This window comes from Siphateles boraxobius, unplaced genomic scaffold, assembly GCF_051911475.1.
Source record: "Siphateles boraxobius isolate OS27281-9 unplaced genomic scaffold, OSU_SipBor_1 7, whole genome shotgun sequence".
NCBI lineage: Eukaryota > Metazoa > Chordata > Actinopteri > Cypriniformes > Leuciscidae > Siphateles > Siphateles boraxobius.
Window position 1 is genome coordinate 22,039,806 of NW_027509197.1, and position 18,671 is coordinate 22,058,476.

The 18,671-nt window shown below is 43.1% G+C and overlaps 1 protein-coding gene across 10 annotated transcripts in view; it reads right to left on the reverse strand.

The window, feature by feature from the left end:
* Positions 1-18,671, reverse strand: part of stxbp5l (syntaxin binding protein 5L) — a 196,220-nt gene that overhangs the window by 87,001 nt on the left and 90,548 nt on the right. For all 10 annotated transcript variants that reach the window (XM_077216031.1, XM_077216035.1, XM_077216033.1 and 7 more), the window contains exon 5: positions 6,414-6,548. In XM_077216031.1, the coding sequence (XP_077072146.1) occupies positions 6,414-6,548 (135 nt within the window). The remainder of the gene's footprint in view (positions 1-6,413; positions 6,549-18,671) is intronic.

Genomic DNA, 18,671 nt, shown 5'->3' on the forward strand with positions numbered 1-18,671 from the left:
GGGGAGCCCCAGGTGAAACCGCTGGCCCACCCATTACAGATGGACCAGCAGACAACACAGGAGGCTCCAGTGGTTGCAGTGGAAGGGAGGAGTGAGGAGCCCACAGGGAATGGTTACCGGGCGGGACATCCAACACTATCCTCCAGTCACCCATTCCACACAGCACCTTGAGGGTGGGGCATGGTAATGGGGACTCGCTCTCCGCAAACGAAGGCGAGTCTCGCCCTCAACACTGCGACAGTCATGTTCCCACAGTGAAAACATGAGCTGTCCACAAAAATCTGTCTCAGCGTGCTGTAAGCCCAAACACGTGACACAACAGTTGTGACCATCAGAGAGAGACAGGGAACGACCGCACCCAGAAACGCACGGGCGGAATCACATCTTGAAAAAGACACAAACGCACCCGTGTTGCTCTTTCAGAAAATAGGACCGTCACCAGTGCCGGAGCACACAGGGGAATGACCGCGGCAACACTGAACAGAGAACTGAAACAGTGAAGCACTCACTTTTCCGCCCTCTAACCAGCCATCAACACACCCAAACATTTAGAAATTTGTTAGTGTTAAAACAGCAGTTGAGAGCTCAAAGCTCGTGATCACCGCTGCACTCGCGCTGTAGAACACCAGCACTGGGAGAGTCTTCCCGAAGAACACCGACACACTCGTTCGTTGTAGACAACAGCACTCTCAGAGACATCAAACGATCGGCTCCGAAGCGAAAGGCAACTAGTGCGTGCATCCACTTCCGTATTTATACCCGCGCCGCGGGGGCGGAGTGTGTGATGCGAAACACGCACGCCAATTACATTGGCTCGTTCAATAGTACTCGAAGAGGATAGGCTCTCTAGCGAGATCCCCATTCAGTCGACCGTCGACTACGTCTGACGTTATCGACTGAAAGGGAACCACATAATTGTACTAGACGTGTGAAATTAATGTGGGAAAAAAATGAATACTCTGTACCCTAAGTAGGTTTACAAAAACTGAGAAAGTCAAAAAACGTTAGGTCGTGCCCCGCTCTCCCCTGTCAACTTATTCAACTGACCTAACCTTATCCTAACAGTCTACTAATGAGAGTTAGTCGAAATGTAGTTGAAAAGTGCTACTGAAATTGTTGTTTAACTGATTTTGGTATGGTTTTAACTTGAAAACTTCTTCACCTAATTAATATTAATAAGCTTTTGCCATTCTCTTACAATCAAGCACATCCTCACCTCCGAACCAAGCCTCTCTACAAGCAAGCAGACAGACGTCGCCATGTAAGACACTGTCTGTGTGTGTGTGTGTGTGTGTGTGTGTGTGTGTGTGTGTGTGTGTGTGTGTGTGTGTGTGTGTGTGTGTGTGTGTGTGTGTGTGTGTGTGTGTGTGTGTGTGTGTGTGTGTGTGTGTGTGTGTGTGTGTGTGTGTGTGTGTGTGTGTGTGTGTGTGTGTGTGTAGTAAAGTGGGCCATAGTCTAACAGTAAAATAGCACAAGATATGTGTGAGTGAGTGTGTGTATGTTTACAAAGGACAGAAGAGTAAATTGAGAACAGGAGGTCCCTGCTTATCAGCTGAAAAACAAGCCTCTTCTCCCTCACCGTTATCTTCCCTCACTACCTGTGTGATCTCATAAGCCTCAGGCAAAAATACGCAGAGATGCACATGCAGCGACTCATGGCGCAGATCAGAGTCACGGTTTAGGGCACAGCTGTCTTTCGCATCCTATTTGGTCATCAAATCCAAAATCTCTCATAATTGTTAACTCATCGTTTGAAAGCAAACGTTAGGAGCATGCTAACGTTAGCTCACTAGCTGTGAGCGCGTTCTCTCTGCTTGAGTCCAACTTCAAAGGCTATGATAAGAGTCACTGAAGTGCTTTCTGTGCTTGCAATGGTTGCCGTGGCAATGGTGGCAGTAATCTCATTCAGGATAATAGCTTTGAATATTATGGTGAAGATCCGGAAATTGGTTGGTTGCAATTTGGTGATTTGAAAAGCTTGAGGGTACCGAAGGGTATTTTCTGCTGGATAGATATGTTTGTACAACTTCTTTTTACAAACAAGATTTTTGCTCTTGCACATCTGATTGTTGTAGCTGTCTGTTTGTCTGTCTGTCTATCTATCTATCCAACTATCTGTCTGTCTATCATCGATCTATCTATCTGTCTGTCTGTATATCTATCTATTTGTAGGAAGATTAAATACATCAGTTAAATCATACTTTGAGAATCAAAATTCTTCTGTTATCATAGCTTTCCTGAGGGTTGACAAACCTAGTTAGCATCAAAATGTAGGGAAATTCTGGGAAATTAAAAGCTTTAATAGGCTTGAGAGGCACTGATGCGTGTCTGAAATATCCTGAGAACCATTAAAAGCGAAGTTATGTAAAAACATCAGTCTTGTATAAAAAGATTTGAATATCATAACAGACAATCCACATTTTAGAACGTGCAGCATGACCTAGAACATGAAATTCTTCCATGGCATTTCCAAAGATGTTGAAAGTCTCAAACAGATTACTTGGAAATTTAGGCGTGACGTTAGCTTACTGCTGCGAGGCAGATCCGTGGAGTACTGATTATGTTTAGGATCAGGGTTCCCAGCATGCTCAGCAAGCCCTTCAGATATCTTCAGAACAGGCACAGAGGTTTAAGATAAACTTTGCAGAATCGAGACAAGCGCACACCACATGCAGCGATGTTCCTTATGGTTTGAGGAGCTGCATATTTGAAGGGTGTCACACAAGAAAACAGATGAAAAACAGATCTGATGGAGCGAGCACTACAGGCTGAAGGAACTGATTTCAGTGTAGCACAGCGTAGAATTGTTAGAGGTTGTGAGGTTACGGGGTCTCAGTTAATCTCTCACACCCTGTTGAATCCCTATCCAGTTTTCATCTCCCTCACTTATTCATGTTTGAGACAAGAGGAAGAAAAACAAATCTCGTGCTTCTCTTCCATCCTTGTACTTGATAATCCTTCAGAGGATGCTTGCTGTCGGCGCACAGGGGCTGTGTTTATATTTATTCATATTTATTTATTGAAATGAGCTGCACTTTGCCACTTTAAAAGGGGAATTCTCTCAATACCAGGAGTGTGTGCATGCATTCATCTTCACCTATTCTCAGACACCACTGGAAAAAAAGGCTGCTTTCTTGTTTAAAAACTGACAGGTTTATAGAACAAGCAAACACAGTCATGAAAGCAATGGCAGATAGCACCGTGTACAAACAGCCGGGCAATCGACATGCATTCCACAAAACAATGATGTGTATCATGACATGAGAAATACTGTGATTCTCATGTACAGAGATAAAGTGAATTTTAAGTTTTTCACTTAGCAGAGTACCAAAATGTACCATAATTAGGGCTGTCACTTTTGAGAAAAATCAAATTTGAACGGTTATCGAATATCAATGTATTCGAATTTATTGGAATTTCTACGAGATCCCCCCCACAAAAAAACCCCACCGTAACGGAGATTCAATCACAAATTTATTAACAGTCTGACAGTCATAAACAGGACTCAGGCCTGTCTGAAAACATTTTTTTTGACTTAATGTTTTAAACAGCAGGTTATCAATTTAATCTATATAAAGTGCCACTAAGCTACATGGAAAAAAAACTGCATCGGAACAGCACGGCACAAACAATAACGTGACGGCTTAAACAGCAGGAGTAAGGCCTATAGCCTAGCCTCATTTCTTATTTCAATTCATTTCTTAATATTGTTTGCTAGAAACACCAATTTATCAACTTGATCTGGGTCAAGTGCAGCTCTCTTTTTATTGGCGATGTTCCCCACGGTGGAGAACACGCGCTCAGTGCGCGCACACGTGCCTGGCACACACAGATTTGCGCATCAATGTTGAGAGAAGTGGTATACGGTGTAGCTGTAGAACCCAAAATATTTCCAGACTCGACTTTTTAGATGAGTTGAGGTCGTAATTCTCCGCTCGGGCTCTCGTTCTGTGCGTTATCTTCCATTTTCAAAACAGGGAGGGTATTATTCGCTTGATTTGGTCATGGGCTTACGCTACAATACGTTTAGAGCGCCCGCTCCTGGATGAGATGGCAAACAATAATAAACGATATTCACGATAAAACGATAAACGATAAACAATAAAAAACAAAAAACGGTCTAATCATAGACTGTAAAAAATGCGCTAAACATGGCACTTTAAAAACCGGATAGTTTATTAATAGTTCGAATATGGATATTTCACATCATGTTCGAATGCATATTCGAATATCGAATAAAAAGTGACAGCCCTAATAGTAATACCATGTTTTTTTGTCATACCATCACAGTATTCATTGAAGGGTGCAGAAGAGCAATTTTCCAGCTCAAAAGTATTCTGGCAATCAGTCCACTTCGACTCAACTCTGTATTTTCAATTTCCTACTCCTCAAGGTTGCAGAGCATAAGTGTAATTTTAATATTTCGTAAGTAGTTAGAAATTATAAATAGACTACACATGAGAGGAGAGGGAAATGTTAATAGAATTACATAAAAAATGATTAGCCAAGTTGATTTAAGAAAAAAAAATGAAGAGAAAAAAATAATAATAACATTTGACTAATTTCACCATTCTTTCCTTCTGACTGCTGATAGTAAGAAAATAAACAATAAATAAATAAAATACATTTTGCTTGTCTTTCATATTTCATGAATCATTTTGACTGCTAATAGTCTATTACAACTGTGTCTAACACATGCATTCTGGGGTGATGATTACATGTTATGTTTGCAATGGAGCAGTGATCTTGGAGTGAGGGAAAACACCAACGCTTTAAAAAGAACACTCCTTGCTCCAGGCAAAAACATGCAACACTGCTCCCCACACTCTGCACTCCTCACATACTCTGCACCAGATAATCAATTACAGTAAAAATCATAGGAATATAGTATATTATTTTATAATACTTTTACCATAGTAACAAAGCCCTTTGATCATATTCACTATATCTATAATACCTCATTGCTGAAAAAAACCCAGAATACTACCTTTAAAATTATTTTTTTTAATACTTTTAACCACCGTTGCAGCATATACCAATTAATATGATTAAAACATTTCTGTACAAAAGTGTATATAAAAACTTCAATAAAAGACCAAAAATTATGCATTTACCATCGAGCACCTTTAAATAGCCCTTCAGCATAATCAAACACAAGGATCAAGTTCTCTCATTTGAAAAATACAGATTTACTAGCGCACACTCGATGTGCCACTGAGCTACTTGAGGAGGTAAGGGGATTGTGGGTAAAGTATTTGTAGTGGGTCGCAAGTAGACAATAGGAGATCTGCATGTCCTTCAGAAATTCATCCAAGGTTACTACTAATGTTAATGTCTGTCAGCAGGGATGCCGCCAAGAGCCTCTTGTATAGAAGGAGACTTGATTGACACTCACAAGCTATTTGCTTGTCAGATTATCACTCGTGGTAGTGAGGTGTTGGTGTTCACTTACACATTTATTCATGAAAAGAGCGGTAGATGTGTGCAAACCAACCGTTGTTTGTGTTTCAGTGTGTCTAAATGTGTAACAGTAGACAGACAGATAACATGGATCCTCTGGAATTAAAATGTTAAAACGTGATAACTTATTTTTTCTTCAGCAGGGATGTTTACATTTGTTGTCTATGTGGATTGTGTTGTTCCTTGGAACCATAGGTGCATGTAAGTTTTTTTTAAAGGAATAGTTCACAAAATATTGAAAATTCTGTCATTATTTACACTAATTTACTCACCCTGTCGATCCTTGTGCAATATGACGTGCATATGACCGTCTTTCTTTCATTGTAAACAAGGAGGAACTGATTTACAGTGAATGATGACTCGAGTTTAAGTATTTGTCCTCACTGAAATTTGTCATGATTCAACAGACTTGGAGTTGAACAAATAAATAAATAAAATATATGGATTCTGGAAGCATAATTCAATTGACCAAAAAAAGAAAGATGAAGAGAAGGGTTAATTTATTTTCCAATTCCATTTATAATTTGTTCCATTCTTTCTTGTCATTCTTAGAGTATGACAGCCCCATTTGGTATTATGCAAAAGAGCACTAAATAAATCCTGCATTATATCTTCTTTGATGCTCCACAGAAAATATTCTTACAGGTTTGAAATGACATGAAGATTGTTAATGATGTCAAAATTCTCATTTTTGGATGAATTATTCCTTTAGGAGTATAGTTGTGCTAACCCTCTAATATTCCTCCATGAAATTGCAGACTTACATTTATAATTGCATTTATAATTGTTTCATATTCCAGATGACTTATCACATCATCATCTTTATAAGATACATGAATTATTTCATAGCGTGGGCGCTCTGACATTCTATTGATTACCTCTTTATTAGTCATGTTAGCTGCATTGACTTTTTATATTAAAATAAAATAACTTTTATATGTACTTGTACTCACAGTTCTATGGCCTTGTTCCACATGATGACATATCCAGATAAAACGAAGGATTCGATGTTCACTATGTGTGTATTTCCACGCTCTGTCCCCACATAAAGCCATTTACTTTGAAACGGAAGATGACAAAACGTGATCCTAAAAGAGAGATGGAAAAAGGAGGAATCATATTTGTGCAAGAGAATGAGAGATCACACAGGGTATGTCAGCATCATGTTAAAGTATTTTATTGATATCTCACTATGAACAACCAGCAAGCCAATAATTACCATTCTAACTATTTATCACTGTTTTTATTCATGTGCACAACAATTTTTGCCAATTACATTGCAGTCACAATTTTCTTCAGGAAGCTGCAGATATAAATACAAAACCCCATGAGTGTAAAGTATGATTGTTATTGTACATATTCATTTCCAGAATGTGGTTAGACAGTGAAAAAACTAAACAAGCCGCATTATATGTGCAAGTTTAAAGTTCTGCTCAATCTTAAACATTTTTCAACATGTCCTTGCTCATCTTTTGAGTTAAGGCTGAACTGTCAATTAAAATATGAAGCACAAAATTACCTTGTGTGATTATTAAACTGGAAAAAGGTTTAAACTGAATAAAACAAATATATGGCCTGCATGCACGGTGGGCTTCAAAGTGAAGGGGGGGGGGGGGGGGTTGCTCTGTTTTGTCTCTCGACTATTACACAAGCACGCTTGGGACTCATGATAGGATGTTTTCACACTCGGTTCATTTCAATGGTCTCATAGAGTGTTTCCAATACATGAAAGCTATGAACTCCATCACTAGAGTTGGTTTGAGTTTAGTTTTCTGTGGTAAAGCTTGCCTATAAAATGCATGAGCAAACTAGCCCAGACAAACATTCATGATATTATAAACATTTGTTTTTATAAATTACTTCACAAACCGGACAAAGACGAGTTATGTGAACAGAGGGGTTGACAAAAAAAAATAAAGAAAAAAACATGGTCAAATACACAGGCCTCAAAAACAGCTTGAATCCTTTAAAGAAAACACTTGGCTGAAAAGAAAAATGTATGCCTTTATGCCTATTCTTTTAGGTTTTATTAGGAGCAGCACTATGAGATGTTTAACATTAATCACATCACGATTCAAATTGCAAGCATAACGTCAAAACTACCAAATCTTTACTGTGTTCATTTACTGCAGTGATTTTTTTAATTTTTATTTTTTTAATTATGTGTTAAAAAGAATGCAATTACTCGTGTCTCGTGACAATCCCACAAGAAATATGCCTTGCTAAACCACATTTAAGCCCAGTTCATCCTCTTCCATCCAAAGTACCAGCAAGCACTAAAATACAACAGTTGTTGGTTTATTTAGCACACATTTACATAGACCAACAATTAAAAAACACGAAATAGGGAATACAAGAACATATCCTGTGTGAACAAACCCTAAATCTACCTCATACATTTTACTTCAAATGGACTGCTGTGTACTGGAGGTCCGTGAAAACACTCTTACATTCAATAATATGGAAATAAACTATAAAAAATGTATTTATATATAAAATTTATTGACATCTAAAAGACAATTTTTGTAAACTCTATACAATGCTGGAATCTAATGTCAATTATCTTCATTTGGGGGTTTATGTCAGCAAATATTGATAAATGTGAATAATATGATAATTTAATTATGTAATAAGTTAGATTAATTTCTTTTTTTAAACAGAGCCCCAAATCTTGCAGCCCTATTCTGAATCGTTCATGTTCAGAGGCAGTGATTCATAGCTCTCTGTAGCTCTGTTTCTTTAGCAGTTGCAAGTAACACTTGTCACACTTGTTCATAGTGTTGCCTGGTTTGGATCTGCTCTAAGGCTCATGCCAGTCAAACGTCGGCCCCTCTTGGGTACACTTGTGTGTATTTTGGGATGCAGTAATTAATTGGAACACGATCACCTCAAGACAAACTGGAGCTAATGAGACATGAATGAGATGAGAGGAGACACTGACTCTTAGACTGACTCTGTTTTCTCTATTCAGGCAAACCACGTATATGACATAAAATGATTCCCCCGTGCTGGTGTGTTGTTTTTTTCCATAGTGTTCCACAGTCTCCAGTGTCATTAAAAGGTTAAAAGAATAGAGTAAGATATTTGGATGATGCTCACTACGTTAATTGCGAAATAATTACAAGATTAGGCAGCCTGTTAGAACTCTGATTGATCTCTGCTAATGTCACAACAGAAACTCTCCAGGGAATGCGTCTAATAACATGCCACATATTTATACACATGTAAACAGGGTTTAGCATTAAAACTGAGGTGTGCACTTATTATTAATGCCAAACATTCTCTGTCATCTTTGCCGGACTGTGATATGAACAGTGTGAAAGTGAATAGCACATAACAGGCACAATAGTATTATAAACATATATCTATAGGTTCAATATGCATCGCATGACTAAACATGCATCATTGTTTTGAAATGCCTCTGTTTTCACAGTCCACACTGCAATGCGAAAATGCCGTTTTCAAATTTATCCACTTGGGATAAAAGCTCAGTTTTCGCAGGACGGAAGGCAAAAACAGAGAGAAAAAGATGCGTTTTCAAACGAAAACGCATTAGTGTTTTCGTTTAAGGCCTAACAACATGTCATATTCTGGCTTAACCCTTGTTGTGAGTTCGGGATGAGACGACCTGCTTAAGGTAGGACAAGACTTAAGGTTTGGAAACGTCATTACTTAAATGCAAGTAAATGCGAATGGGAACAGTTCCAAGCCGGATTCAAATGTGTATCATCCACTTTAGTGCCACAGTTGATCGTGACGCATGTGACATCAAACTTCTTGATGAAATGTCTGGTGAGTAATTATGAAAATGATCAATAAAACTATCACATATCCAAGGGTCTGTTTGAGACTTCATGCTGAAATCTATCTAGTGGCATCATCCATCATCCTTATAAGCAGGTTAACTAGAAAATAAAGACCAGCACACGGTAATTCACTGCTGTCCACACTCATTACATCCCTCTCTGTTTTCCTCGCCTCACGCCCCTGGGGTCCTCAGACAGTCGGGATGATTGGAAATGAAGGTTGCGAGATGCTGGACAGACAGCCAAACTTGTCAGGGTTAGAATGCTAATGGAGCACCTGGCCATGCTAACGTGCGTTTACCCGTTTCTGATTGCAACGCATTGAAAGAAAATGACTGTCATGGTGTTAAGGGAATTTAGTAAGCAACTGTTCCAAAATGCTGGTTCTGTGTGTGAGGTGAACACGTCTAATTGGACAAAATTAGAGTCATATTTATAGAGTATAGAGTTTATATTTTTGTTCAGTTTCCTAGAAAAAGAGAAGTGTACATTTTAAATGCATACTGTAAACTGTCGTTCAAAGGTTTGGGGTCAGAATTAAATTAATACTTTTATAAGCAAGGATGCATTAAATTAATAATGATGTAAAATATTTCTATTTCAAATGAATACCCTTCTTTCGAACTTCCTAAAAACAAAGAATGAAACAAAGAAAATGTATTCTATAAAATTATTAAGCAGCACAATGGTTTTCAACATTGATAATAATAATAAATGTTTCTTGAGCACCAAATCAGCATATTAGAATGATTTGATTCTGAAAGATTATGTGACACTAACGACTGGATTAATGATGCTGAAATACAGCGATTAGACAAACAAAAAAAACGTACCCCTAAATTGTTTTGGGGGTACGCTTCCATACTGTATGTTTTGGGCCAAACATGTCTCAAATGAATTGATCAGCTAAAACGGAATATAGTAGGACTACAAATTTCTGTACTGTGATGAAAGTGCCTTGTTTTTTTGTAACAGACAAGCATGCTGGGTGTCTTGAATCAGTCTTACAGCCCCCCTGAGTCTGTCTCCTGACCCTGCTGAGCTGAAAATCTCTGTCATCTGACACAGCCGTGCACGAAAGTATGCACCCAACCGTGTACGCACACACACTCAGACAGGCACCTGCTGATCTGAGAAAACATTCCTCATTACATGTGAATTTGCATAATTTTAATAACGCCAAATATAAAACACTTCAGGGTCAAAGCACATGCATAAGAGAGACAGTGTGAAACTGTCATGGAGGGAGAAACCATGACTTTATTTGTTTGTTCCAGACAGTCTGATGGGCTGATGAACACAATCATCAGTTATTACAGGGGGGAACAAAGCTCATTAGCCATACCCAGAAAACGTCTCGGTTACGTATGTAACCCTAGTTCCCTGATAGGGAACGAGACGCTGCGTCAAACGCTGCGGGAACGCCCCTGCGTTGTGCGTCATGAAGCACGTATGGAATCAGCCCAATGGAGAGATGAAACGTCATAGGCGGGTGACGTCATCGACCAGGAAACTATAAAGCACCCCAAAAACACAAGCGCATTAGCTTCTGATAGGCTTGAAGGAAGCGCTAACGGGAGTGCCGGGAGTATGGCGGAGCGACGCAGCGTCTCGTTCCCTATCAGGGAACTAGGGTTACATACGTAACCGAGACGTTCCCTTTCAAGGGAACTTCGAGCTGCGTCAAACGCTGCGGGAACGCGAATACCCACGTCGCCATAGGACCAAATGACCGTCATGTGAGACTAGCGCACAGAGGACGAGAGCACCTGTGCCCCAGGGGTAGAGCTTAAGTCTAGGTCATAGAACTTAATAAAAGTATGCGGTGAAGACCATCCAGCCGCATCACAAACATCACTCAGGGAAACCCCCGACAAAAGAGCTTTAGAAGCAGCCATACTCCTGGTAGAGTGAGCTCGGACAACCAAAGGTGAAGGCTGGCCAGCCGACTCATAAGCAAGTGAGATAGCCTCAACCACCCACTTGCTCATTCTCTGTTTAGACGCCGGACACCCTTTCCTGGGTGGCCCGAAACATACAAAAAGTTGTTCTGATTTCCTCCACAGGGCAGCTCTGTGGACATAAGCGTCTAATGCCCTAACAGGGCAGAGTGAATTAAGTTTCTCCTGGCCCGATGACATAAATGGAGGAGGACAGAAAGCCTGCAGAACCGTAGGTCTTACAATATTAGTAGGAACCTTAGGAACGTAACCTGGTCTAGGATGCAGAAAAGCTTTAACCATGCCAGGTGCAAATTCCAGGCACGAGGGTGAAACCGACAGAGCCTGCAAATCTCCGATTCTTTTTAGTGAAGAGATAGCAAGCAAAAAGATAGTCTTAAAAGTGAGAAACTTCTCGGGAACTTCTTCGATAGGTTCAAAAGGAGCTAGGGAAAGACCTTCTAATACAATGGCCAGATCCCAAATCGGCACCCTCGTACGAACTGCTGGCCTCAGCCTCAAAGTGCCACGGAGGAAACGAGTTATAAGCGGGTGTCTCCCAAGAGAAACTCCACTGAAAGGGACGTGGTAAGCAGCTAGTGCCGCCACATACACCTTTAGTGTGGAGGGGGATAACCCTGTGGAGAAGCGCTCCTGCAGGAATTCCAGCACTGCACCCACTGGGCAGTTAACTGGGTCCTGCAGGTGTTCTCCACACCAAGAAGTGAAAAATTTCCACTTCAAGGCATAAAGCTTCCTCGTGGATGGAGCTCTGGAGTTAAGAATGGTCTCAACAACCTCGGTTGAGAGACCGGAGTCTATGAGCTGGGCCCCCTCAGAGGCCAAGCCCACAGTTTCCACAATTCTGGGCGGGGGTGAAGTATCGTGCCCCCCGCCTGGGAGAGTAGATCCCTCCTGACCGGGAGCTCCAAAGGAGAACCGTCCAGGAGAGAAATCAGGTCCGCACACCATACTCGGGCCGGCCAGAACGGGGCTACTAGTAGTAGACTGACCCCGTCCCGGCGGACCCTCTCCAGAACTCCTGGTAACAGAGCAATCGGGGGAAAGGCGTACAGACGTGACCTCGGCCACGGCTGCACCATAGCATCCAACCCCAGGGGGGCTGGAAGAGTGATGGAGAACCACCGATGACAATGAGTGGTCTCCTTGGAAGCGAATAGGTCCACCTCGGCGCGACCGAAACTCAACCAAAGGAGCTCCACCACCTCGGGGTGGAGTCTCCATTCCCCTGGCCTCGGCCCCTGCCTCGACAGGGAGTCTGCTACCACATTCAAATACCCAGGGAGATACATTGCTCTCAGAGATAGTAGCTTCCCTTGGGACCACAGGAGGATCTGACGGGCCAACTTGTAAAGCCGGCGAGACCGCAGGCCCCCCTGATGATTTATATAAGAGACCACCGACGTGTTGTCTGATTGAACTAACACATGATGGCCTCTCAGGTCTGTTAGGAAGTGTTTCAGAGCCTGAAACACAGCCAACATCTCTAGACAATTTATGTGCCACGAAAGATGATGATCCTGCCACAGACCTTGGGCTGGGCGACCACTCATGACCGCCCCCCCACCCTGTGAGGGAAGCATCCGTCGTTAGCGTTATGCGACGACAAAGAGCCCCCAGCACAGGACCTTTGGATAGGAACCAAGTTTCTCTCCACATGACCAGAGCACGAAGGCAGCGCCGCGTGACTTTGAACGTGCGGAGCGGATTTCCCCTCGGGGAGAATCCCTTGGTCCTGAGCCACCACTGTAGCGGTCTCATGTACAACAGGCCGCAAGGTATAACGTTGGACGCTGCTGCCATCAGACCCAACAGTCTCTGAAACTGCTTGACAGTGAGTAGCTGGCCTAGCTTCACTTGTTTCACAGCTGAGAGAATCGAAGCGATGCGGGTCGGAGAGAGTCGCGCCCGCATCGATACCGAATCCCAAACGACACCCAGAAAAGTGGTCTTCTGGGAAGGAGATAATACACTTTTCTTTGCGTTCAGCCTCAACCCCAACTTTCTGATATGAGCGAGGACGACATCTCGATGCCGAACCGCCATCTGCTCGGTCTGAGCTAAAATCAACCAATCGTCGATGTAATTGAGAATACGAATGCCCTGAAGCCTCAGAGGCACTAGTGCTGCATCCATGCATTTCGTGAAAGTGCGGGGAGATAAAGCTAGGCCAAACGGAAGAACCCTGTACTGGTACGCCTCGCCCCCGAAGGCGAACCTCAGGAACTTCCTGTGTTGTGGAAGGATGGACACATGGAAGTATGCGTCCTTCAGATCTATCGTGACAAACCAGTCCTCGGACCTGATTTGAGACACGATCCGCTTGATAGTGAGCATCTTGAATTTTAGCTTCCCTACCGAGCGATTCAATATGCGCAGGTCTAAAATTGGACGCAACCCCCCATCCTTCTTTGGAACGATGAAATATCGGCTGTAATAACCTGACTCCAAACTGGGAGGAGGAACCCGTTCTATAGCCTCTTTTTGAAGGAGCGTTTTCACCTCTTGTTCCAATACCAGAGCCTGCTCGGGGCCCACCACTGTGTGCAGAACCCCTCTGAATTTTGGTGGACGACACCTGAACTGGATAGCATAACCCTTTTCTACTGTCTGCAGGACCCAATGAGATATTTTTGGAAGGCTTTTCCACTCTGCCAGAAATTCTACTAAGGGTACCAGCCTCTCGAGACTGGCCTCTGGTGTAACTTGAGCAGCAGACGCAGCGCCCTGTAACGGCGCACCGGCAGGGAACAACTGGTCTGACCGCTCTGAGACCCTCCTCAGAGGGAGCGAGCGTCCCTCGGGAAAGCGCTCGCTGGGATCGTCTGTGCCCCGGCATAAAGGCGGGGTTGGCAGAACGAGCCCCTGAGGGCACCGAGGAGGAATGGGCACCGTAAAAAGAGGTGAACACCTTTCCGCCTCGGTGGGGACCACCCTCAGCATCCTGAACGGCTTAGCGTCAGGACTTCTTCTTAGCCGAAGCCTTCTTAGCCAATATAACTGTCCTCAGATCAGTTCTACTGGGAGAAGGCTTCGGCTGAGAGTGTCGCGGCTGAGCCCACTGTCCAGCAGGGGGAGCACGAGACGCGACACTCTGCCTCTGCTGCGCTCTATGTGATGAGCTCGAAGACGGCCGGGGCTGCTCCCGCCCAGCAGCCCCAGGGACATGAACTTTAAGGGGAAGAAACTTTTTAAAAGCTGCAGTTTGTTTCTTTTCTTCTTGGAATTTATCGATAACTGAATTCACAGCATCACCAAACAACCCCATGGGAGAAAGAGGAGCATCTAAAAGAAAAGCTTTTTCTCTCTCTTTAATATTAGTCTGATTTAACCACAAATGTCTTTCTGCGGCCACCAGAGCTGCCATAGAACGACCCATTAATTTGGCCGATTCTCTGGTGGCACGCAGGGATAAATCAGCAGCCTGACGCAGTTCGCGAACTACGTCAGTACTGACCTCCTCACTCTCACTCATGTCCCTTAGCAGATCAGCCTGGTATGCCTGCAAGATTGACATAGTATGCAGACATGACACAGCCTGACCTGTTGCCGAATATGCTTTACCCACCAAAGCCGAAGTGTTTCTTAAAGGCTTGGTGGGTAATGCCGGTGCCTTAAAAGATGATGCTGCTTCGGGGGAGAGATGGCTCGCAAGCGTCTCTTCCACACGAGGCAAAGCACCATAACCATGAGCCTTGGCTCCCATAATATTAGCGTATGTTGAAGTCTGGGGACTAAACACTCTATATGACACCGGTTTTCTCCATGAATTCGACACCTCGGTGTGGAGATCATGGAAAAACGGCAGGCACCGGCGTGGAGGCTGCACACGTGACGGCAAAAATCTCTCATCCAACTTTGATTTAGAAACAGACTCCTGTCTAGTCACTGGCCATTCAATATTAAGTTTTTCAACAGCTCTTGTTAACACCTCCATAAGCTCATCACTCTCAGGAGTGTGGGGTGGCGAATCCTCCACATCTCCCTCAACACTAACAACATCAAGTTCCTCAGAACTGGATAGCTGCAGCATTGGTGCCTCAGCCCGAGCGGAAGAAACCGCAGCGCGTGCTTCCGAACCCGGGACTGAGGCACTGGATCTCACAGGTGAAGGGAGAGATAAGGCAGAGCCCGTCTCAAACCCCGCTGTGAGATCCATCTGCGATCCCCACGATAAGCGCCGCCGCTCTGCCTCGGCAGAAGCGGGACCCGAACCGCGGGGAGCGCGCACCGAACCGCTCTCCTCAAAGAGCGATCGGCGGGAGCGGAGCGTCCTTAACGGCAAACGCTCGCAATGCTCACAGTCTGCTCCCTCGAGAGCAAACTGGGCATGCTGAACTCCCAAACAAACAACACAAAGATCATGTGTATCCCCGCTCGTTAAATAACGCGAGCAGGGAGGAACACACTTTCTAAACTGCTGTTCGTCCGCCATAATCTCTCAATATATATATATATATAGGGATAAATTGTTTGTGTGGTGCAGGGTATGTAAGACAGACAATATCACACAGGGACAGATTCACATGTAGCGCGACTGAAAGCACAGAAGCTAATGCGCTTGTGTTTTTGGGGTGCTTTATAGTTTCCTGGTCGATGACGTCACCCGCCTATGACGTTTCATCTCTCCATTGGGCTGATTCCATACGTGCTTCATGACGCACAACGCAGGGGCGTTCCCGCAGCGTTTGACGCAGCTCGAAGTTCCCTTGAAAGGGAACACAGCATGTAAAAAAAATCTGTATCACATAGCACCTCGTACCACTTTTCCTAAGCTTCCATGTATTAGATGAGTATGAACTAGTGTATCCAAATCTTTAACAATAGTGTTAATGCAATATTTCAGTTCTGTTGCACAATATGCTCTATGACACTCCTTAATCAGGCTTCTCAGTTTGATGCCGATCTAATGATTTTGTCCCATGTGGCTGATGTGGTTTCTGAGTTTCTGAGGTTTCAATCATAAAAACTCCACATGGTAAAAGATCAATCTGAAAGATGACAATGGTCAATTGTACACTACCATTAAAATGTTGGGGTCAGTAAGATTTTGTAATGGTTTTGAAAGTAGTTTCTTATGTTCACCAAGGCTTCATTTATTTGATTCAAAATACAGACAAAACATGTATATTGTGAAATATTATTACAATGCAAAATAACTGCTTTCTATATAATAAAATAACTGTTCTCTGTATATTTTACAAAGTAATTTATTTCTGTGATGGCAAAGCTGAGTTTTCAGCTTCATTAATCCAGTCTTCAGTGTTACATGATCTTTCAGAAATCATTCTAATATGCTGATTTGGTGCTCAAGAACATTTCTTATTTTTATGAATGTAAAGTTGTGCTCCTTAATATTTTTGTGGAAAACATGATACATTTATTTTCAGGATTCTTTGATGAATAAAAAGTTCACAAGAAAAACATTTATTTGAAATAGAAATCTTTTGTAATCTTTTGTAATCTTTTGAAGAAAGTCTTTACTGTCACCATCTATTTAATGCATAATTGCTGACTAAAAATATCAGTTTCTTTAAAGAAAAAAAAACTTATTGACAGCTCATTTTTGCCAACAATTCCATTCAAAATAGCTCAAATAGCCCGTCAGACCACTCATGCAAGTAAACCACGCATAAAATATCCCTTCTACCTGGCAGATATCACTAAAATAATAGTCCTGAGAAATCACCATCCCGTGTGACAGCCCAAGGCTTTGTAAACAACAAAGAAGCATCAGGGAACCGACCTGAAAAATGCTGTCTACCTTTGTGTTCAGATTTAGAGACACAACAAGATCTCTTTAGTAGCATTTAGGTATTCAAACATGAAGTGTGGTTTCGTACAAGTCTGGACAGACAATGAAATATATATTATTAATATATTGATTCGGAACTGATTCTGTGCATATATATAGCCCTCAGTTTGTTCAGTTGTTTGTCTTGTGTTGCTAATAAGTAGTGGGAAGTTCGGATCATTTTACTGACTCGGATCTTTGAATCTCGTTCATAAAAATGAACAAATCTTTTTTCGAGTCATTTCAGCAGAATGTATTTAAAATGTTACATGTTAATAGCCAAATTCCCCAAACACATCAAATGTTGCTCGCATTTAGAATAAGAAAAAAATTGCAATGCAAGGAAAAGGCCAAATTATGAGAAACAGACACAATTCATTTATCTGGGTCTTCAGGCTTTGCTGTCTGTTAGTTTACCTCACCTCCCGATCTGAGTCATCGTTCACCCCGTGACATCCTCATAAACTGAGCTATGCAGTCTGTAGTACCGGATACAGAATTGATAAGTTCACGTTTTGAGTCTATCGACTTCGGGTTTGAGTCGTTCATTCATCCCGTGAGAGCCACATACGCTGAGCTATGCAGTCGGTACCGGATACAGAATTGATTAGTTCATCTTTTGAGTCTTTGGGTTTGAGTCATTCGGTTCTCTTACGAGAGGTTATCTTGTATTGCGTAAGTTTAGCTTACGCTACGGGAAAGGTTCATCTTCTCGAGATATTGAAGAACACGCAGCATCGCCCTCTCGATGGAGGATGCGAGCACTGCGAGGAACTTCCGATGTCGACCCTACGGACTCGAATTGAAGACTTTAACCACAGCGCCGCGAGGCTAGCTCTCTTTACGTTAAGAGAGAGTTTCCCCACCCTCACGCCCCCGTTTCGCGCGTCATGCAGAGCCCTCTCAAGGTCTCTGCATGAACCGGACGGGCCTCATCTGTGTCACATGTAGGTCCCGTGCCCACTACTTGTGCGCGTGCCCTCATACAAACACTGTTCCCAGTTCTGCTCGACCAACGAGCACGCGGCTAGCTCTCTTTACGTTACAAGAGAGCTATCCCGACCTAGCTTCGCCGTTCGCGAACATGCATGCAGAGCCCTCTCGAGCTCTCTGCATGACCCAGACGGGCATCAACATACGCGACGTACTGGATGCGTTGTAAGAGCAGAATTTTTTATACAGTTCTGCTCGACCAACGAGCACGCGGCTAGCTCTCTTTACGTTACAAGAGAGCTACCCCGCCCTCGCGTCCCCGTTCGCGCGTCATGCAGAGCCCTCTCAAGCTCTCTGCATGACCCGGACGGGCTTGCGCGCCGCCGTCGAAATGTCACGCCCTGTCAGTCCCCTTAGATAAGGCTACTACAGCGGTGCATTTGGCAGCCAATGAGCCGGTAATGCAACCCGCTCCCCTGCACACATCTGCTGTTGTCGCGGCGACCCAGAGAAATCTCACGTGAGTATAATGTCTGGTTATCCGGCTCACGCCGTTGGTGTCTTGAGTGTAGAAAAGGTGCCCACATCTCGGTGTTCACCCTTACACACAAACACGATACCCCCAGTGTCTCCCGCAGAGCCCACTCTCCTAAAGCTGGCAAATGCCGCTCGAGTGCTAGATGTAGGAAACGTGCCCACAACTCTGTGCTCACGCCT